A 24,278-nucleotide genomic window follows, 5' to 3' on the forward strand; every position below is an offset into this window, starting at 1 on the left:
TTATGAGACAGGCTTTTGGGAGTACTCACTAATTCTAGCCTACTCAGAATGCAGTGGAGTAATTTGATTCGATTTAAAATCAATAGAGTAGAGTACATTTATAAAATGTAGATACATGGGACGAGGTGAATTGTTTCAAATTCAAATTAATTCGACTTTGAACAGAAAAGCTTCTACCTTGAATAGAAGACATACTCATAATATTATCGTTCTAGAGAGTTTTTGTGGCCTTGCGCGTGTGATGAATATAAACGCCTGAGGCATCGTTTACTCTTTCGGGTGCCTATTTCGCGAACGCAGACCAGACAACACCCACAGAGCATCCTCCTGCTTTGCAACCGATATTCAAATTGTTTTCCGCTGCGCGCACTACAGTACAGTTAGTTGTTGGTGGGACGCTAGATCGTAAATAGGACTCGCTGCATCCATTCTACTCCCCTAAGCCCACAGACAGTCGGCGGTCGTAATTCCGCATGCTGCTCCATAATTTCATATACGCTCACGGGCGGGCGGACGCGAACGCCGCGCGATCGTAAACTACGCTGACACTGTCGCTTGCTCTATTTTTGCACGGATACGCCAACCAAGCGACGCGCTGCGTTTTGTCACATTCATATGCTAGATATGGTTGGTGTGCTCCTTGAATACAGTGAGTCTTGTACATTACTGCCAACAAACAATCGACCGCGCGTACATTGTGTTTATTGTTTTCTGTCCTACATCATATTGCTGAATAGCTTTTTTCAAGAATTTTAAATGTGTCATGATGATTCGTTTTTACTCAATAAACCTTCAGTTAGAGTTCAATAAACCTTCGGTTAGATTTTGAAATAATTTTTAACTGAAGTTCCTGGCTCTTAGTTACAAGTTGCTAAAATTATAACAGTTACTATAGTTTGTGTAAAATTAGTTGATACTTGGCCCTCCATCCGAAGAATTTATAGGGTTGCCAAATCGTGTGAAATTCCAACTTTCTCAAATTTCCAATTCAACGTCACAGTTGGATGTAGAATATCATCTCCGATATCCTAGTAGTACTAAAAAAGCGTCAGGGTTGAAGGATTGAAAGGAAATTCAACTTTTATCACTTCTCTCAGAATCATGGGGCGTCGTAATGCGTAATAATTTTATATCAAATTGAAGGGAAGAATGTCCCAATGGTGGAATGTTAGAGTGATGTTCCCAATTTATCATAAAAGTTAAATTTCCTTTCAATCCTTCAACCCTGAAGCTTTTTAAGTACTACTAGGATATAGGAGATGATATTATACATCCAATTGGCACGACATACACGACTTGGCAACCCTTTAATTTCTTCGATGGAGGGCCAAGTCTCAACTAATTTTACAAAAACTATAGGTGACAATCAAATAAAATTATAACAATCTGTGCATTTGAGTGAACGAATTCACTAAGCTCCAAACCAACAAGGGATTCGGAAATTCGTTCTTAATAGCAGTACAATCTCAGCAAATATTATAGAAGAAAAGAAGCAACACTCTCCGGTTATAATCTAAAATAATAGGTGAGTACCAGACATCTGCGGAACATGCATGTAATTCCATGCAAGCTCTGACCATCATCAGAGATGTTTGAGTTTCGATAGTAGAATAACAATATTTTACTGACCACAAGATCTAATTGGAGTAATACGCAATTATTGCGTTTATTAGAATAAGAAAATAATTATCCACTTCCCATGTAGAAGCATAAAATAAGCCCGATAAGCAGGATTTCATGGATTTCCCTGTTAATAGGAATCAGTTGTGAGTCTATTAGGGAACGATGTAGTGGAAGTTGAATATTTATCTCTCTAATGTCCAGACTATAAAAACTCAATACACTATAAAAACACTATACACTATATACACTATATACACTATACACTATACACTATACTTCAAACTCAATACACTATTAAAATAAGATTTCCATTGGAAGTAGTCTTACTTTTACTGGTGTTTCCATTCCTCTCCTCACTTAGGGTCACATGTACCTTAAGAGGTTTAATGATTTTCTTCCATTTCATGTTTGAATGGTCGAATTTGATATAACGTGTATCATTGAGTCAAAAGAGACAATAATTGAGTCATTTCACGTGAGTCAAAAGTGAGAACTCGCTAACGCACGTTTAATTGATCATAACACATTTTTTTCTCATGCACTTTCAATGTTATTTCCATATCCTGGGAAAGGACGAAGGAGTAAGTCAATTATGTTGTCCAACGAACTTGACTTGTAAAAAGGTCCGAAGAATACGTATTCAAAATTTGAAGCTGATTGATCAATTCTTTCTAGAGTGATTGCAGAACATACAAACAGACAGAAAACAACTTTGGCCTTCAATGAGTCAAAAGTGAGAACTCACTAACGCTTGTTTAGTTATTTATTGTATGTCCAAGGGATTTGATTATTCCTATCCATTCAATCATTCGATCAATCTATCCATTGTGAATAGTGTTTTGTTAAACGGCAATATCTATATGATAAGAGAGAGTAGGGTTGTGTTTGATCGCATCAAAACATGTCAACTTGTGGATTGCATACCGGAAAAACGGGAATGATTTGGATCTGAAAATTTTGTACATAGATTCTAAAAATATCAATCTCGTGCACCTCGTAGAGAAATTTCAATTTTCTCAGAAGTTTTTCTATAAGGAGGTTATAATGTTGTTACAATACATTCAATTTTGAACGCAGCCGTGGTGTAGGGGGTAGAGCACTCGACTCCGGAGCGAATGTTTATCGGACCGGATCCCAATACTTCCATTTTCATTTGTTCTTAATTTCTCCCCTGGAAACGTATTATCATAAATCATTTTCTTATTACAATTGAACTTGGATTTCATCAAACATGATGTAAAATTTCGCCACCAGTAATGAAATGGACATAGGTTTCATGCTGTATCATTGGAATTCATAAGAAATACATGAATTGATCACAATAAAATTATTTATTATTCATATTCTTCAGTTATAATGTTCTATCAGACACAAATTGGAAATGAAATGAATTTGTAGGTATTTGGTTTGAAATTGGGACAACAGAAGGCTGCCTGGATCATATTGAGGAGGATCTAATCGATACTAAAATTATGTCTTCTACAGCCTATTATTATAAGAGAAAGAACTGACTTGTACACGTAAGGAATAGGAAGATAATATGTTTTTATGTTGCGCATTCACGGCGAAACGCGGTAATATATTTTCATGAAATTTGACAGGTATGTTCCTTTTTTAATTGCGCATCGACGTATATACAAGGTTTTTGGAAATTTTTCATTTCAAGGATAATAATAAAAGAAAGAAGCCTGTTGTCTCCTTCCAATCATAGTATATTTATTATAATTATGATTTGTAATTGTCAATGACATAAATAAATAAATAAATAAATAAATAAATAAATAAATAAATAAATAAATAAATAATAAATAAATAAATAAATAAATAAATAAATAAATAAATAAATAAGTAAATAAATAAATAAATAAATAATGTTTGACGCATCATCATGTCTGAACTACTCAAATGTTCAATTTCAAATTTTGCATATAGATTCTTAATTAACCGAGGATGGTTATAGACCTATTACTTTCCTTGCCCTATTACCATTGGTAAGGAAAGTATTGCATTCCGAAAAAAATGAGGTACCCCAATTTCTAAATTTCTATACGTTTCAAGGTCCCCTGAATCCAAAAAAGTGGTTTTTGGGTATTGGTCTGTATGTGTGTGTGTGTGTATGTTTGTGTGTATGAGTGTATGTGCGTCTGTGTACACGATATCTCATCTCCCAATTAACGGAATGACTTACGACAATGACTTACGGAATGACGGACGACGACGACGACGACGACAAAATAAGGATCCTACACGAACAATTTCCATCAACTGCTATTCAAGATGGCGGCTAAAATGGCGTAAATGTTGTCAAAAACAGGGTTTTTCGCTATTTTCTCGAAGACGGCTGCAACGATTCTGATTAAATTCATACCTAGAATAGTCATTGATAAGCTCTATCAACTGCCATGAGTCCCATATCTGTAGAAATTTCAGGAGCTCCACCCCATCTATGCAAATTTCGATTGTAGATTTTCAATTATTAGGCTTCAGATAGAATTTTAACAAAAAAATTCATGTGGAAAAGATTAAGCATGAGAATCTTTACAAGAATGTTCAGTAACATTTTCACCTAAAATTGAAAATACGCTCGAAATTCGAGAAAATGAGATTATCAAATTGCAAACTGTTGGCAACTGTTGATTCTATTAAATGATTCACTATGAAGAGATAGCAGACCTCGTATGTCTCCAGCGTTATTGTACTGTCACCAGCTGACTCAGATCTTTGTTTATAAGAAGACTTGAGATGCGCGGGAACACTAGCGTCAGGTGATCAATTCTCATAACGGCAAGGAAAGTTGTGTGAGTGTGCCACACCAGATTTTTTTCAATTATCCATTTGATTTCATTACGTTGAGTTTTCAATATTTGTCATGCCTTCAGTTGTTGTATAGGAACAGCTGAAAATTTCTTTTAAAAGGGGGATTAGATGATAGATATGATTTGGGATCCTATTCGAATAAAAATAACTGATTTTCTGTCACATCAAAACTTTGGTCCGCCATCTTGGAACTGCCATTCTAAATCCAACTTTTTTTTTAAATTGGATGATAATCATATGATACATGATTTTGATACAGAACTTCCAGATAAAACTCAGGGGACCTTGAAACGTATAGAAATTTAGAAAGTGAGGTACCTTAATTTTTTCGGAAAGCAATATTCTTTCCTTACCTATGGTAATAGGGCAAGGAAAGTGAAAATGAATGGAAGAGAAAACCGCACATCGATTCCTCAAACCGTTCAAAAGTCATTCTCATTCAAAGATACTGATAAATCATCCATCAATATTATAGTAATGGAAAGAACTGGTTTATACACATAACGGGATAGGAAAATTATGTTTGACGTATCATCACGTCTCAACTACTGGACTGATCAACTTGAAATTTTGCATAATATTCTTAATTAACCGAAGATGGTTCTAGGCCTATTTCAAACTCTTCAAGATTCTACTCGGTCAAGTTTTCAGTTTGTCAAGTTTTGAAATAAACCCTTGCGAAGCACGAGTTACCTGCTAGTTGATTAGATATTAGTCGTAGAAGATGAAAATATTTGCTTACAAACATCTCACAAGAATGTAAGCTTCAAATAATAGTTATTTTTGAGAATTTTCAAAACATCAAAACCGTAAGTTTCAAGGTACCGGGAAATGATTTATTCCTTTTCTTTGTTTTTTACAAGGGCATTTAACATAGCAAAAGTAACTTTTAAAGGCTACATGTGTCACTCAGAAACTCGAGCCTTTTTCTGCCGACGAACAAGGATATTCCTTTGCATGCTATTCCTAGGAAGACTGAATATCCCGTTTCCGCGAAATGCATTAGATGGAAGATTCAGCCCGAGTCTCAGTCATTATTGAGGAAAATAGAATACCTTTAAACGAGGAAGGGAACAAAGGGAACAGTATCATATTATAGTTCCACGTTCCTCTTCTAACATCCAATTCAATCACGAAATTGCTCATAAATGCTACATATCTCTTGGAAGATTCCTCAATTACCTTCTCAATGGCAATATATTATTCTCCATTTGTCCTCTTATTGTATATCAGGGAAATTCATGATGATTTTTTCTGCCATAGAAGAATGTACTTGTACTTTTTCCCCAAATCTCTATCAGCCATGTTTCCCAGACAACAGTTCCGAGACTATGAATGAACAATATTTTTCATTAATGATAACAAGTCACTAGTTTAATAGTTATTATAACAGATAGATTTTATTTGTAATAGGTAGTAGAACTATCTTTGTGCCGAAATTTATTTTTTTGAAATTATACCTTTTCCAAGATAAAATTTTATTAGAGTGCTGGATTAACGTTGTGATTTTCTCACGGAATCGGAGTAGTTTCATGATGTCATTCCGCGCATTACGTAATTAAATTCTAATATTTCCTCTATTGTTTTCCAACGTTTTCCTAGAGTACTTAGAATTGTTGTAGACGCAAAATCATAATAAAAAATCGCTTAAACGTCCATTCTATTGCTGAGTCTTCTACTTTGACTGAGGGAATTTAACTGTATTCTGTCCTTGTTAGTTTTATTCCTTTCTCGTTCTATTGAGGAAGATTATTGTCGTCCCCACCACGTCCTTTGTAATTTGGTATTTTTAATGCATAATATTGCCAGCCCTGATAACTATTTTTGAGCCTGATTCGGTCGACTTGGAGACCTGAACAGGAGACCGCTTTTAGATTCTGTAGAGTACAGACATGTTTTCTGAGCCTTATTATTTATTGGCCTGATTGAATAATGTCTTTTCCAGACAGTTTTTTGTTCTCTCCTGGAGACTGAGATTATATAATCGGGAATCATGTATTCCATCAGTTTTAATCGCTTATCTTTTCTTCAATAACTTATTTATGAAGTATTTTATTTAATTCAGAGCGGTTGACTGCTGCACTTTATTATTATTGTAGGCTATGGATTAGTGACAGTCGAAAACCCATTTAAGGATGAGTAATGAATATTTTGTAGTATTGTTGTATTGTCTTTATTTTTATAATGTTGATATTAATTTGATATTTCAGGTAACAACCCCTGATTTAACAATTATTCAATTAATCTAATTAATTCTTCAATTATTTTATGATCAAATTTTTTATATCTCTGGCATTTTGTAATCGTGAGTGAAGTTTGGAATACTCACTGGTTGTACATCAACTGCAACTCTGTAACTGCTCATCATTCTTTTAACTAGTAATTTTTTTTTCATAATCCCATTTATTATAGATTTCAAATTCTACAATTAAAACCTATAATATTTATGTAAATTTTATGTATTGTATTCATTAGATGATTTCTTGAGAAATCATTCATTGAATACAATGTTTAGTATGTTATTTTATTTTAGCATTACTAAGTAGTTGTGACTTGTGTTGCAGGTTTTTTGTGTGTGTGTGTGTGCATTCTTGAATACTCATTCGAGGATCGTGCTGTAAATATGCCTTGCTGTCGAACGAGTGCTTACGAATTCGCCGACCGAGATGGCCGGTGATATCGGACATCTGACCTTGCCGTGCGGGGCTGAAAGACGATCTTCGATCTGACGCCACTAGCCCGATGCCTGGGGGCCATCACCCTTCATCCTCATCCATCACCCTTTGGACACCGGACTCGAGGACGACAGATCTTAGATAAGTACTTGATACCCCCCCCCCACTACAATATCAGATGTGACCCGTAAATTTGGTCTCTTAAAGACGTATTGTATTTGGTCTCTAAAAGACGTATTGTATTTGGTCTCTTGAAGACATGAGTATTTGGTCTCCTAAAGACGTATTGTATATGGTCTCTTAAAGACATGTGTATTCGGTCTCTTAAAGACAGATTGATTATTAGATTATCCATGTAAAGATGTATATATTCTCATTATTATAAGAGCAGTCAGTCAACCGCATATCTATGTTTTTAATTCCAAGACCCTCAAACCACTAGAATATTAGGATCACATTATTGATCAGATAAAAATCCGCAGACCTCAGGGCCTAGCACAATTTCAACAACTAAGCCTTCTCCGACAAAATCATTTGTCACCAGGAGAACGGCTTCATCTTGAACCTGGATAATAATGGAATTTTCCAATACAATAAATAAACACAACATTTTTGTTTTTGATTTTATTTCCATAGTACAGTATCATAATAACTTAGTAATATTATACATTGAACAGCACATTCATTTCTATGCAGATCACACATCAATAACATACGGGACATGAAAATATATATGCACATTCCAAGTGGGCTATTTTATAAAATAACTTTTTAAAAATCACAGTATTGGAAATACAAGTAGTCAGACAATACGCTCTTATTTACAATATTTACACACTATAACATCAATTATTCTTGAGTTAGCTTCTCTGTATATACACACATACCAGTTCGGGTATCATAGCAGTGATAAAATATTATAAGGCTTTGCATAGGAAATATAGAAAAGTTCACATACTCCTCTAATCATACTGCAAAACTTCATTCATTCGTCACTCACTAATATTTATACATAACAATAGCCTATAACTTATATACAAAATATCTCGCATCAAACTCAACATGAGGAACAGGAAGGTATATTACATGATTTTTACTTAGGAAAGAACGTTATATTCTGATAAATTGCAAATTACCTATGCTGCTGTTAATCATAGTAAATTATATCATTAATTTCAGGAGGTCTCTCATAATATATCAAGTGGCACAAGGAACGCTTCAATTTCAGTATATTGTGAGTAGAATTTGAAAATTTGTTATTCTGACCAACGGGACACGTTTTCAATAACATCGAGGAGGTGTCTTCCTTCCAGTTTGTTACACATTCTCTCTATTCCAGACGAATAACATTGACCATGGAGTATCATTTATTTCATAGAATAGATTTTTTCACGTAATCAATTTATAGCTTTATGTAATAAAACTTATTCACTCGAAGATTTGAAGGCTTCAAAATGTGTGAAAACTCCAGTAAACTGGTTATTGCTTATTCTTCTATTCCTGACACATTTTAGAAAAGTTAAGTGTCATGGTATACATTTCAATATTAAAGGATTCTTGATGATAAGAGAAGATGATAATATTTACTGATGCTTGTTTGTGATTATCAATACAATCTATTGAAAGAACGAAATGACCTACATTTGAATAATTCTAAAATAATATACCTACTCTTTACATCCCCCACACTTATAACAGTGCTGTGCGATTCTCACATGGAAGCATCGAACGTTGTTAATCAACTGTGTCAATTATTCACTCTTACTGTATGACTTCTGTTGTTTGAGTAACATGGAAGTTATCTCACCTCCTGGCTGTATAACTAAATATATCGAGAGCATGGAGTACAATACAATCATGGATGAAATTTTCAATTTTCATACGGTAAAGGAATTATTTTTAATTGGATTTTGAGATAATTATATTATGAAACAGTAACGCAGCTGCAGCAAACAGAAAGGAGTCATAAATGGTTTAGATCAATGAATTATTGAATTAAAGTGTTTTTCACTTGAAAATATTGATTGAGTCTCTCTTATTGAAATTTTCCGTTTCCATAAGTGTGTGGATTATCCATTTCGGATAAAATTCAACTAATTCTGTTTTTCATCTTTCAAAATATCTCTTTGACAATAATTTGGATATTTCAGTATGAGAATGATGATTGAGAGTATCAATCACAAGGAATGGACATTATTTCACAGACTCCATTATTCACGGTTATGTGATGAATATATTCTTATCAATCAATTCACTATGAGATTCTAGTTATAGGAATGATGTTACATTTCTTGCTGTTCTACACGTTGAAGGAGACCATAAAAGAATGTTACAGTGATTCAATACTAATTTATAATACATACAGAAATTATTTTTCGAATTTGATATCCACAGAAAGACCTAATAAAATAATACATCCATTGCACTGTTCGCTGATCTGAAATTGAAACAATTTGAGAACGGGTATGAATTGTAGCGAATTCGAACTTGACAAATAAATGATACTTTTTCCAAATCAAATCAAATTGATACTTATCAATATTATGGAAGAAAAATAGGCCGTCAAGAGTCATAAGCCATTGTGGAATTGTAGGATTGCAACAGTTCATTACTTTTGAAAAAAATTATCAGGAAACAGGCCTATCATGTTTTTTTTGATGAGATCAAATATTATGCGGAAACGGCTTATTCTGAGATAAAGCATAAACTCAAGCAAAAACCTATTATAATCACAAATTTTCAGTATAGAATAAACTTTTTACAGCTTTTAAAATTCAAGGAAAAACGTATTGAAATTTCAATTTTTTCCAGGCAAATAGGCTTATAGTCGTATAGAATTTCTTTCATTTCTCCATGATCAATTGATCGTCATCATTGGATCAATAAAGAGCTTTACAGAAGATATCATTGGGAAGTGTAAATGCGTTTGATCGAATTATCCAATTAGTTGACTATGAATATTGAATCTATCATCTTTGTGATTGGTTGAATAAAATTATATACATTTAAATTGGGCTCTACAAACGATTATGATACAACGATTGCATCTAAAATAATACACACTGTTATTTCAATTAATCACTTTTCTATAGGTTCTGCTAATGAACTACTTCTGATGATAATCAACTCATCACATTTCACAGAACCATTAGTTCACATGATAATATCGACCTTCCCTGGAGAATAAAGTCGAATTGGAAAATTGGTCATCAGTTTCATTGTTCAATGGTCCGATCGTATATCATCATACATCATTATTTTGTTTTCAGTAAATTAACTGATTTAGAACAGCTTGCACTGTTCTAAGCACTATCGTAGCACTGTCAATTCACTATCCTGTTGACGAATAAAAAATGATAATTAGCATCATCATCATCATCATCATCACTCTCTTGATTGAATGGCCTTCAGTGTTGATGTGTGTCGGTTGTTGAACTTTTTCAATATGAACCTGGAATTGAAATAGAACTGTCAGTTGGCATGTGACACTTAATGTGCAAATTCGCATTATTTCTACGTCGAAAATTTGAAAAGATACGCTTAGCTATTTCGCGATATCTGAGAATTTATTCAATGTTAAGTATGCCACTAAAACTCAATAAATCCGTCTTCAATGAAATTTCGATAAATAATACAGTAATTGAATTCAATAAGTTTATTCTACATTGTACAATATTACATTTATTGCGTGTTCCTGTTCTGGAATATATATCTGTATATATATATAATCTACATTCATTTCTTGAACCGTGAATTTCATTGAAGGTTTTTATTTCAATATCCTAAAATAGAACAAAATGAAGTGACCATATTCTGTTCCACAATATAGTTGTTCAAGTTGTGATAGTTGGGATATACCAAATAATAGCCATTCAGTCTTGACGAATAATGCTACCTGTAGTTACAAAGAATTTGATTTTTTCAAATTTGAGCTGTTTCTTCCATTTTCGTGTAAACTTGATAGAATGAAACATTCTTTCAAGTGACAGTATGGTACACTATTGATATTATTATAGTATCACTCTTCCACTCACTTATTCATCTTATGACAAGCAGACGGCCATGACAAAGCTGACAAACAAAATGTTTGCTGCGCTTTTGCAAGTCGATGAAACAGACTGGGCAGTCACTCCCATGTCCCTCATCTCCGGGTCTGCAACCAAAACACATTGAATTAGAATTGAAAAACAAATCCAGTCAGTAGTCGAAGAGTTATACTGCTCAATTTCTTGCAAGAATGATGAGAATCTGTAGCAAACGACTACCATTGCAGCAGAAATTCAAATATTATGAGATGAAATATTATATTGTCAGTTGAAGGAAATGAGATTCAGATTCTACTAGATGAGTATCGTCAGGATCTATTTGATATCGAAAAAAATAAACTTTATTCATTGATGAGCGTGTATCGTTAACAGCAAAATTTTACAGGATTTCTTGAACACAGTGGAGCCACTAATTTCAAAGTAAGTCTGCTTCATTCATCAGATTCCTCTGCTACTTGTTATGGAACGATAAAACTGTTCTACTGGAGCAAGATTTGAATTGTTTGGAAGGAGACATGAACTTTCTCTAAATACCCAACAAGTTAATTTATCCATTCTCTCCTGAAATAAATAACTGACAAAAACCTTTTCAGCCCTTTGCGCTTGGAACGGGAGATAGCTGACTATTTTTCTGAGACTGAGTAACTAGACTGTCTGTCAGCTTAGATGGGCACACAAGTTGTGCCCGCCCCGAAAGGCTCCACAGCTCAGGAATGGACTGACGCTATAATATTTCAATTTGTAACTCGGAATTATCATTAGTAGAATCAAAACTTATTACAATATTATCTATGACTGTTGAATAAGTTTAATTACAGAAACTTTTTTCATCAAGAATGACAAATAAATTCATATCACTGTCTGAGAGATGTCTTATATTATCAGAAAGGAATTGAAATTGAATTAATCTACCAAATAATTTTCCAGACATTTCTACAATCACAAAATGATAAAAGTAATAAAGTTTACAAAAGAATAAAATTTTGTAAGTATACAGAGTGTTCTGAAAAAATGTGCCCATAAGTCGGGGCGTGATTCCACACGGTGGCATGCCAAATGACCGATTCCCATTTGGCCGAAATTATTATTTTGTCGCAAAAGATCGAAAATTGAAGAATCCCAAATGGTAGAATTGAAACTTGTACTTTCCCAAATGGTCGAATCCCAAATGATCGAAAAGTTTTAATAGTAATCCCATTTGGCCGAAAATCTCAGCTGTCGCAAAAGGTCGAAAATTTGATTTTCCCATCTGACCGATTCTCAAACAGTCGAATCCCATTTGATAGAAAAATGTTGTAGTTCGTCGCAAATGGTCGAATCCTATTAGGTAGAAGAGTTTTGTATTTTGTCGCAAATAGTCGAATCCCAAAAGGTCGAAAGTATACTTTCCCATATGGTCGAATCCTATTTAGCCGATGAGATTCGATCATTTGCGACCAAACTACAACATTTTTCTATCAAATGGGATTCGACTGCTTGAGAATCGGTCAGATGGGAAATCAATTTTCGACCTTTTGCGACAGTTGAGATTTTCGGCCAAATGAGATTACTATTAAAACTTTTCGATCATTTGGGATTCGACCATTTGGGAAAGTTCAAGTTTTAGTGGCATGTCAAATGACCGATTCCCATTTGGCCGAAATCATTATTTTGTTGCAAAAGATCGAAAATTGAAGAATCCCAAATGGTAGAATTGAAACTTGTACTTTCCCAAATGGTCGAATCCCAAATGATCGAAAAGTTTTAATAGTAATCTCATTTGGCCGAAAATCTCAACTGTCGCAAAAGGTCGAAAATTTGATTTTCCCATCTGACCGATTCTCATACAGTCGAATCCCATTTGATAGAAAAATGTTGCTGTTCGTCGCAAATGGTCGAATCCTATTAGGTCGAAAAGTTTTGTAGTTTGTCGCAAAAAGACGAATCCCATTTGGTAGAAAAGTTTTGAATTTTGTCGCAAATGATCGAATCCCATCAGACCGATAGCCGAGTGAGAAACTGGAGAAGGAAATAGAAAAACCGGTTCTACCGATTGCGCTCAGAATTTGTTGAGTTGAGCCGGCATGAATGTTGAGCTGCGCCCCTAGATTTTACATGCTATATCCGATCACGAAAAAACTTGGCACACACTTACAAGAAGAAGAAGAAGAAGAAGAAGAAGAAGGAGAAGAAGAAGAAGAAGAAGAAGAAAATATATGTCTTCATGGTTTAATGCTGTTCTTAGTGAGAATTTGTGTGTATTTTTGGCTTCAAAATTAATAAAATAACTTAATTAATTCAATGTGTACCAAAAATTTATTAATTACTTAATTTTATTTTATTTATTTTATTTTCTCCTTATTTGGACATAACTTTGAATATCCATTTATTAAAATTTCTAGTTAATAATTTTGATTTGTTGGATTGGTACAACTGGACGAAGCCTTGTCGGTTGGCCAGCCAGCGATTTCCTCTTCTTCTGTTCTAAAAGGCCTAGCTGTGGCATCTCAAAATGTAGCATGTAATTTGAATTATGAAATATCTAAATTTTACTACAAAATTTTTCTTTTAAATTATGCTAAAGTAGCATAAATGTAAATCTACAATGCCTGATTGAATTTTATATTTGAATAACCCCAGTTGGGTTTTTTTTATTTTACCATTAATTTTGAATGACCGGACAAATATAATACCAGGATAAATACAGGATGAGGAGACTAAACATTTTCCATAAACTCAGCAAATTCAACCAAATTTTGGAATTCAAGTACAGTATGAAAGTTAAATTTCCATTTACAATTCGAAGTGGGGTAAGCAGAACACTTGTTTTACAATTCGGCTTCTAATTCAACCAAGTCCATCGAATTTTATGAGTTTCAAACTTCGATAATCGTCGCTTATCTACGATTCCACATTACACTGAAGCTTCAGTTGTAGGCCTACCGGGTTACTAACATAGATTTAATAATCAAAACTTGTAAACTTTTATTTTGTAACTTCAGAAATGAAATTGATTTTAATGTTGAAAATATAAGATTCAATCGGACTTGGCTTAAATTTTATTTCAACCAGGATTGCCAAAATATTCACTGGCCCTCATGACCAGCATTGCTTCCTACTTGTTAGGCAGTCTTATTTGAGATTACTCAAATAGGGTTGGTTACAAATGTGCAGTGATAATTAAGTGTGATATTTAACTATAATTTGGTGTTTTAATTTTTCTAAATTTAAAATTTGCATCTCATATTTATTTTTGGACGAAAGTTGAGCTTGAACTTCTTACAGAAGAAACATAACCTATTTTTGGACATGTAATCAAAATTTGGGAATGGAATAGTTTTGGGCCAAGCCTGTTGTTCCTTCCCAATCATATTTATATGATTTGTTATTGTATCCACGTATAAATAAATAGATAAATAAATAAATAATTTTACTTACGTTTCCATGATTACACTCAGTATTCTGGTGCCTGATCTATCATACTTCTACATACCTTACATCAATTTATCATCGGTGCTGCGTTAGAAAATGAATTACCTAAGTTATATGCTTTGTTTAATAACATACAAGGAACACAATCCCGTTTTCCCAACAGATACTGACTTCTGATACTGACTTGTGAGTGATATTGTTCCAGCATTAACACTTTGTTCTTTATCTAGGAGAGCATACAATTTTCTAAAATTAAAAATGAACTTACCATTACCAGTATTGTTAACTTTATCAATGTTGACAAGAAATATTAAATGTCTTCCAGGACTTCTAAAAGAAGTTCTCACATTCATGACAGCAAAATTGAAAGCTAAGGAGACAATCGAGAAATTGACTATCTTGAGCTTTGATGAGATGAGTATAGATTCACGTGTAGTGTATGACAAAAGAGAAGACCAAATTCTTTAACCACACTCAAAAGTTCAGGTTGTGATGGCAAGGAGTCTATGTAGGATAGATAGATAGATAGATGAAGAATTTATTTTTCACTTCAAAAAACAATACAAAATAATATCAAATTAAATACAATATCATTCGTCACCAATCAATACCATAGTTCTAATAATCCGAAAATTCTTAGGCATAGCCAAAGCCGTCAGCCGGAGTTGATAGTTATTAATCTATATCTCATCCTTATTTCTAGTTTTTGTCAATGTTCTCACAGTAGGCTACAGAGTGAACGGGCTGCACAATGTCATGCGATAGCACTCAATAAACTTTATAAGGCAACTGGGAAGTTAGCACTAAATATTAGTCACTCATAGCACAGTAGTCCGTCTATGCTTGGAGTCTTATCATTTTCAGTTCATTTGAGAAACCTGAATCATTATTATAGGCCTAGAGATGAACTACACATTGATACAAAGTAAATTATTCTTACTTATTAATTGAACATACAAATAATTCTTTATGAAATGAAGTGATACAATGATAATTTGAACTCATTTGAACAATAAATAATCATCTTCAATTAAACCGATGAACTCAATCATACATGTCCAGAGCTATATGTACAGTTTTCGGTTTGGGAACAATATTTACAATGACATATTTATTTTCTATAATCCACAAGTATTATTAGAGTACAGCTATTTTTAGAAATTAAATTCATCCACAAGGAGCTTCTATATCTCAATTTTACATTCAATATCCCGCTAGACCTTTCCAGTTTTTACCATTTAAATACTCTTGGACCATTTCATCCGTTATCACCGAGCTTCCAAACCATTTTACTCGGTACTCTGATAGCACCTTACATTTTCCTATAAAATGATAAATGTCTTTAATTTCTTGACTATTACATAGTGAACAAATATAGCTGGTCCCCCCTATCTACTCTAAAATTCAAGGGTAATAATGATCCTCTCGCTCTGAAAATTATGCTAATCATCCTTCTTTTATTTGAGTCGTTTAAATAATCTTTCATAACTGCGTTATTGGTTCTTAACGTATAATATATTTGATGAAACTGAGAATTTGAAGCTTTCTCCCACCAAGTTCCCAGTACATTACGGCGAATTTTATCAATTATATTGTCGCATGTCATCTCCCAAAGATTTGGCTGAGTTATAGGGTCCACACATCCCTCATTAAATTGATTAAATAATGGTTTCCATTCACTACACCAGCCACTATTACTCTGTACCACTAAGCTTGTTAATATTTTAGGGAATCTATGGTCAGGTAATGCAAGTGCTTTCAATATGTATTTGAAATGGATTTTTAGGGTCTGTAGCCACATAATATCCCTCCCGCTTTCTAAATATAGAATATAGTTGGGCGTATTCTGAGGTAACCCGAACATTCGTTTCATGAAAAATCCATTGGAACATTCTACATCCTCCCTACGTTAATACCCCTACACCTGACCAGCATACGTGATAGTTGTTCTACTCACTGTCTCGAAAACTTGCCATTTAGTGGATAACGGTACATCTTCGCTGCCTATAAACTTCCGCCATAAACTATTAATACCGTATCTTGCTGATGTTAGCTTACTTGAAAAATGTTTGCTGAGGGACAAAGTGGGATTGAACGTAACCCCTAGATATTTATACTCATTCACAATTTGAATGGGATCCTCACCATAGTACCATTTTTCATTTCGACTTAATCTACCTCCTTTCCTAAAAACCATAATCTTAGATTTATCTTTGTTTAATACTAAGTTCCATCGAAAACAGTACTGTTGCAGCCTATTTATCATACTTTGTAACTCCCTAATATTATCAGAAAATATCACTAAATCATCTGCATAAAGAAGGGAATTAATTTTAGAGTTCCCCACCCTCAATCCTCCACCTACACATTCACAAATATCATGCGTGAAAATCGAGAACAAAATTGGAGAGAGTAGGCAGCCCTGTTTTAATCCGCTCTCAAATCTAATACTCCTTGTTAACCCGTTTTCACACCATACAGAGGAGGACGCGTTTCTATATAAAGCTCTAATCATTCCTACGAATTTACTGGAGATTCCTATCTCAAGAAGTGTATAGAACAGTGCTTCTCTGTCTATAAAGTCATAAGCAGCTTGGAAGTCAATGAAAAAACAGTATATTTTTTTACGCTGTACAGTAGTGAAATATTTTATCAAGCTATGCAGGACAAAAATGTTATCTACGGCAGAATACCCTACTCTAAAACCCGCCTGATTCTCGGAGATAATTTTTCTCATTCTAACCCAATCCTCCAATCTTTTTAATAGTATTCCTACAAATACTTTATAAACGGAATTTGTGAACGATATGGCTCTATAGTTATTAGGATTCTTGGTGTCGCCTTTTTATGTAAGGGAAATATTATTGATTTATTAAAAGACTCAGGGGACGTACACTCATCACAAGTTCTGTTGAAAAATACATACATCCTTGAATAAATACATATATCCTTGAATTCTAATGGTGCTTTTTTGTAAAATTCAGGAGGGATCCTATCCTCTCCTGGCGCTTTTCCGTTTTTAAGCCTTTTCAGGGATATATCTATCTCATCATAACTAGTTATCTTATCAAGCGCATCACTATTGATAAGTGGTTCAGCATACATTATTGGTCCACTTGATCTTTCAGGTGTGTATAACCGTTTAAAATGATATATCCACTCATCTGCACTAATATTAGGATTTTTTTTGACTGAATTCCTTTCAGTTTGCGTACTATCTCCCAAAACATTTTAGAATCTTTAACAGTAGCATAGTCTATGTAGGAAATGGAAGAAAATAATATATTATGCATTTGATCAAAAAATGACAAAATATATTCTTTTTGAATTTATTTCTGAACTATTTATTTCTGATCGGACTTCAAAGTTGTTAGTGTAGTGAATGACATGGGCGGAGGAAACCAATACTCTCATCCAACACCAGTGGAATTCAAAAATAGATTGAAAAGTTTGATTATTGAGGCAAATCTTCCCTCTATTTCCACTGGAAGTGATGTAGAAGAAGATGGATAAAATTTTCTGACTAGTACAATGCTTTGAAAATTCCTTTCCAAGAAGCAGAAGAAGAAACTAGATACGATGAAGGCAAACATTTAAGCTGCAGTTTTGAATAAAATTATGAAGGTACCTTGTTGAACACACAAGAAGAAGAAGCCCTGAAATATGTTGCGAGATATGTAATTCATAAACATGCTGATTCTTAGTACAAAGAAGCAATGTACTCGAACAGTAATTGGATTGAAGCCTTGAGTAGAGGAGGTTTAACATGTCCTACTGATGAATTCAAGGATCATTCAACAAGCGAATGACATATTTATGAAAATTCACGGAAATACGGTCTCAAACACAAAACAAGTGATTGGAAAATATGTGAACATTTAAAAAAAAAACATTCCCAGAATTTAATGATAGAATCTTACGAAAATTTGCGCGGACAAGAACTTTTATTAGACCCAGTTACATGAACGAGAGAATGAAAATTGCTAGTGAGGAGCGGAAAAATAAGAAGAAATACATTCATGCAAGTGAATACAAAATTCAACTCTATTATAATTGTAGAACTTGATACTAATATCAAGAGCTTGATATACTTGAGTTACTTGTATAATAATAGTGTGATGTATCAGGAGTTGTCTATTATATTAAGAGATCATTTCTAGAGTATATATGCAATCTTCTTTTTATTCGGATTAGTAGGCTATGTTCATATTGAGAATTTTGTTTTGAAATACATAGAATTGACGAAATTTCTCTCATGTTAACATTTCAGTCAGCGGTTAAACGGTTAGACACCGAAGTGGTAACATGTAGAGAGTGTTTAATAGTATTTCAGTAATAGTATACATAGTTATAGTAATGTCGTTTAGTGTAGTTTAGTGTCGTTTACTATATTCAATAGAACAATAGGTTTGCTTACGCTGGAAAAATAGAGCCGGCTGTGAGTGGAAGTAGTACGCATGTGCGCGCTCGCGTCCGTACGTTCGCGTCGCCTGCCGCGGTCGGTCACCTCGCGAAAAACCAACTGGCGAGAAAAAACTGCTGAGCCGTCGTAATAGTTATATTAATCAGAATAATGAATGGAAAGGAATGGAAACTAGTTAAACCTTCGACTTTCTTAATTCCAGAATTTGAAGAAGTTGAAGATAATAGCTGCAATTCATCACCACCACCATCAATCACCATGAATGAAGGAGATACATCACCAGAAAAATTCATTCAACCAGACCAGCTTAAAACTCCGGCAGAGCAAATACTATATAATGCATGGAAGGAAGCTGACAATAGGATGCGAGTAGCAGAAAGTAAAAACAACATGTTTGAAAAAAAACTGGAAGAACTTCAAATGAAGCTGTGTCAGTTAGAGAGCGCTAATTTCAACTCGGCCCCTGCAGCTTCCAACAATTTGAAAGTTGTAGAGAGTAGTAAGTCGGATCAACACCAATCAACAACAATTAAGAAAAATCAACCAAAAGGTGGAAAATCTGATAATGTTAAAAATGCATCACGTAGTACTGGTTACTGTACAGATGAGGAGGAACTTGCCAAGGAGACGGAGTGGGTGAGAGTGAAAAATGGGAGATCTAAGAAGAGGAAGCTGAATACTTCACTTTCGCCTCCATCACAAGAAAAATCACCTCCACTCTATTCAAGAAATAAGCGAAATGCTTCTTCAAATAAAGAGAATAAATCGAAAGATGACACTGGACATGAACAGTTTTCCACCAACAATCAACAGTCAAATAAAATTTTGAAACCACCACCCATCATATTATACAATATTCAAAATTATCAAGTTATCTATAAGATTCTAAATAAAAAAATGGAGAAAAATTCTTACAAGGTGACTTTACTGAATAATGATAGTCTAAAACTCAATGTTAACACAGAAGAGAATTACAGATTAGCTACGGCAGTGCTGAACGAAGAAAATATGAATTGGTCTTCGTTTGAAAACAAACAAACTAGACCTATTAGAGTAATTGTTAAGAAATTGCATAGCACTTGCGATCCAGGTGATATAAAGGAAGAACTTCAAGAGAAAGGATTTAAAATTCTGGATGTTGTAAACATACTGCAGTGGAAGACTAAAGAACCACTTCCAATTTTCATGCTCACTTTTGATAATTCAGAGAATATAAATAAAATTTATGAAATCCATGCAATCATGGGCATGAAAATTGAGGTTGTGCCAATTAAGAAGCCGAAATTCCTACCCCAATGCAAAAATTGCCAAGCCTGGGGGCATACTAAAAAATATTGTAGGAAAGATCCCAGGTGTGTGAAATGTGCCGGTCCCCACCTTACCACCAGCTGTACAAAGCCAAAAGAAGAAAAAGCAAAGTGCTACAATTGTGGAATGGAACATCCAGCTAATTATAGAGGGTGTCTAGTGGCACAAGAACTGCAAGCACTTCGGAATAAGAAGAAACAACCAAAAACCAATGAGGGAAATAAAACTACTGTGCCTCAAAGGGTATTAAGAGATGCTCGAGTTATTGAGAATCAGTCTTATTCGGATAGAGTAAAACAAGTCCCAGTTAACAAAATGAATGAGAAAACCCAACTTATATCGCAGAGCTTAGGTGAAGATTTAGGATTGAATATAGCCTCTCAACTCCAATTAATTCTTGAAAAGCTAGTTAGGCAGGAGCAATTCAATAAAACAATTCTTTCTAGACTAGAAAAACTAGAAAATACTACAGTGAAAGAAAGCACTTACAAGAAATATGGAAGGTAGATTTAGAATAATGACATGGAACGCCAACGGTCTATTACAGCATAAAGATGATCTATTGGCAATTCTAATTGAACAAAAAATTGATGTTTGCCTAATTTCAGAAACACATTTCACAAAGCAATCATATCTGAAAATGAGAGGTTACAAAATATATCATGCAGTACATCCCCAGAACAGTGCTCGTGGAGGAAGTGCGGTGATGGTTAAAGAAGAATTAATTCATCATGAGTATAAGAAAATAGAATTGCAAGAGTTCCAGTCGATTTCCGTAAAAGTGAAACTTACATGCCATTCGAGTGGAATGATAACGATCGCAGCTGTCTACTGCCCTCCTCGATTCAGCTTAAAGAAACCAGATTACTGTGATTTTTTAAGAAATTTCACAGGAAAATTCATCATCGGTGGAGACTTCAACTCGAAGAATACTAGATGGGGCTCGAGACTAACCACAACCAAAGGGAAGGAGTTACAACTGGCCGTTGATGAATACAACTGCGAAGTACATTCGACAAGGAAGCCAACTTACTGGCCAACAGATAGAGCTAAGATCCCAGACCTGTTAGACTTCTTCATCACAAAGTACATATCACCCAACACTATAGAGGTTGAGGAAGAATTTGATCTTAACTCCGATCATTCACCAATTGTCCTTACAATCCATAGCTCTGCTGTGAAAAAACCCGGAGCACCACAACTAATAAATAAATATACAGACATAGAATCATTAAAGCACATGATAGAAAATAAAATTGATTTAGACACATCTCTACAAACGACTGAAGAGCTGGAAAATGAAGTACAAGAGTTTGTAACGAGCATTCAACAATCTGCATGGGAAAACACTCCCCCACTTCAGAGTAAAATTAAAGGTAATTGCTACCCCCAAGTAGTAAGAGAGCTGATAGCAGAAAGAAGAAGAACTAGAAAAATCTGGCAAACGACAAGAGATCCAAGAAGTAAAATAGAACTGAATAGAATTACACAGAACTTGAGAGGAGCAATACATGAAATAAAACAGCAAGAGATTAACACTTACCTGGAGGAACTAAGTAATGAGGCCAGTACCAACTACTCACTATGGAGAGCGACAAAGAAAATAAAGAGACCAGTGGAACAAGTGGCACCAATAAGAAAAGAAGATGGAACATGGGCTCACAGCAGTAAGGAAAAAGTGGTTTTGTTTGCAAACCATCTTGAGAAAACATTTACTTCTCATGATGATAGAGTGCTCAATGATGGAATAAATGTAATCATACAGCCAACACTTTTGGATAATATCCCTCCAACATCGCCAAGAGAAGTTAAAAAAGAAATAAATAATATGGCAAAGAAGAAATCACCCGGATATGACCTCATAACAGGAGAAATACTTCAACATCTTCCTAGAAAAGCAATTGTGAAATTGAGTCATATTTTCAATGCAGCTTTCCGTTTAAAGTACGTGCCAAGTTTATGGAAAGTAGCCGAAGTAATAATGCTACCCAGGCCCAGAAAGTCACTAAATGAAGTAACCTCTTATAGACCAATATCACTCTTACCGGTACTATCAAAACTTTTTGAAAGATTACTGTTGGCAAGATTAAAACCAATTCTACAGGATAAACAACTTATACCTTCTCACCAGTTTGGATTCCGTAGTAAACATTCAACAATTGATCAAGTACACAGAATAACAGATGTAATAGAAAGATGCCTTGAGGAGAAAAAGGTATGTTCTACTGTCTTCTTGGATATTGCTCAAGCTTTCGACAAGGTTTGGCATGAAGGCTTGTGCCATAAATTAGAACAAGTCCTACCCACAGCATATAGCCAATTATTGAAGTCCTACCTGGACGAGAGATATTTCAGAGTGAAGCTGGATGATGAATATTCTACACTAAGGCAAATTAAAGCTAGTGTACCCCAAGGAAGTGTGCTAGGGCCAGTTTTGTATACATGTGAATTTTACTAATAAAAGAATTCAATATATTCCAGTATATATAAATGAGAAAGTCATTCCACATGCTAATACTGCCAAATATTTGGGTATGACGCTGGATGTCAAGCTCAAATGGAAAGCACACGTCAAGAAGAAAAGGGAAGAACTAGGAATTAAATTCAAAAAGATGTATTGGTTGCTGGGAAGAGGATCCAGGCTGTCCATATACAACAAAATTCTACTATATAAACAGCTACTGAAACCAGTATGGACTTATGGCATTCAACTTTGGGGCTGTACTAAACCATCCAATGTACAAATTATCCAACGATTTCAAAATAAGGTACTAAGAAATATTGTTGACGCTCCTTGGTACATCAGAAATGCTGATCTTCATCGCGACCTTCAATTGGAGACAGTCACGAAAGTTATTGAGCACTTTGCGGCCAAGCATGAAGAGAGACTCCACCAGCACGACAATATAGAGGCAATCCAGCTGCTTGATGTTGATAATCTGGTCAGGAGGCTCAAAAGAACAAAACCGCATGAGTTAGTGAAGTGAAATTTGTGTTGTGAATTGATGGCTTGAAGCTGGTGTTAGTGATAGTGAAATGTTCATCCCTTCAAACCAACAAATTATTATTGGCCTACTAACTTGATTGTATGAAACTATTTTATAGGATACAAACTAGACTAAGTAATTGTAGTCAAAAACTAGACAAACTGAATCATAGGATGAGGTTTGAAAAAGTCTATTTAGTAAAATTAGGATAAAATAAATAGCTTATTAGTCTCAGACTAGGTGCTAATTTTTATATATAATAAAAAAAAAATATTAAAAAAAAAAATGTTAACATTGCAAGTGAAGTTTCAGTGATTATTATTCAGTAATCAATAAGAATTATAAAAACTGGCTTGGATTCTAAAGCTGATCGATGCCGTTGAAGATTGATATAATGTAGAAGACAAATTATTGAACTTGTGAGAGGTGAAATTGTCTACATTTCAAGTCGGATTGAGATCCTTTAATTTGAAAGAATTCTCTATTTAGATGGTATTGTCTGAATAGAATAAAATTATTCGAGCCCAGGAAAGTTTTCTGAAATTAGGAGAATTTACCCTCAACAAAAGAAATTGAAGAAATCTCTTAGAAATTGCATTTCATTTATATTACATTCATTGACCAGAAAATATGAAGTTGAGAATATTTTCAAACTTGTGTTACATGATAGAAATTAACATACGTGAACTTCATCTATAATGGGAGTAGTTCTCATTTACAAAATACGGAATGTGAAAGACTCAAATCTCATTCAAATTGCGCTGGAGTTTGGCTCTCTTTTCTAATCATAATGAGCTTTCTCAATTATTGAAGAGTATTGAAAACCTATTGAAGATTAAGAGAATTAAACCAATCGAAAATTGAAAACCTATTGATATTACTTATTTATCCGAGTTAGTTCCCTATTGACGGATCTCTAAATAATATGAGTGTCACTCTATCCACTAGACCACGGATCACTCCAGATGTTAATTATTCTTCAGAATAG

The 24,278-nt window shown here is 34.2% G+C and overlaps 1 protein-coding gene across 2 annotated transcripts in view; it reads right to left on the reverse strand.

The window, feature by feature from the left end:
* Nucleotides 1-7,723: 7,723 nt before the first annotated feature.
* LOC111052206 (limbic system-associated membrane protein) overlaps nucleotides 7,724-24,278 on the reverse strand; it is a 353,095-nt gene continuing 336,540 nt past the window's right edge. The window contains exons 11-12 of one of the 2 annotated variants that reach the window (XM_039424316.1): nucleotides 11,150-11,268; nucleotides 7,724-10,566 (exon numbers count right to left, since the gene is read on the reverse strand). In XM_039424316.1, coding sequence (XP_039280250.1) covers nucleotides 11,159-11,268 — 110 coding nt within the window. In that variant the 3' untranslated portion in view covers nucleotides 7,724-10,566; nucleotides 11,150-11,158. The remainder of the gene's footprint in view (nucleotides 10,567-11,149; nucleotides 11,269-24,278) is intronic. The other variant, XM_039424318.1, reaches the window with a different exon arrangement.

This window comes from Nilaparvata lugens, chromosome 3 (assembly GCF_014356525.2).
Source record: "Nilaparvata lugens isolate BPH chromosome 3, ASM1435652v1, whole genome shotgun sequence".
Lineage (NCBI taxonomy): Eukaryota > Metazoa > Arthropoda > Insecta > Hemiptera > Delphacidae > Nilaparvata > Nilaparvata lugens.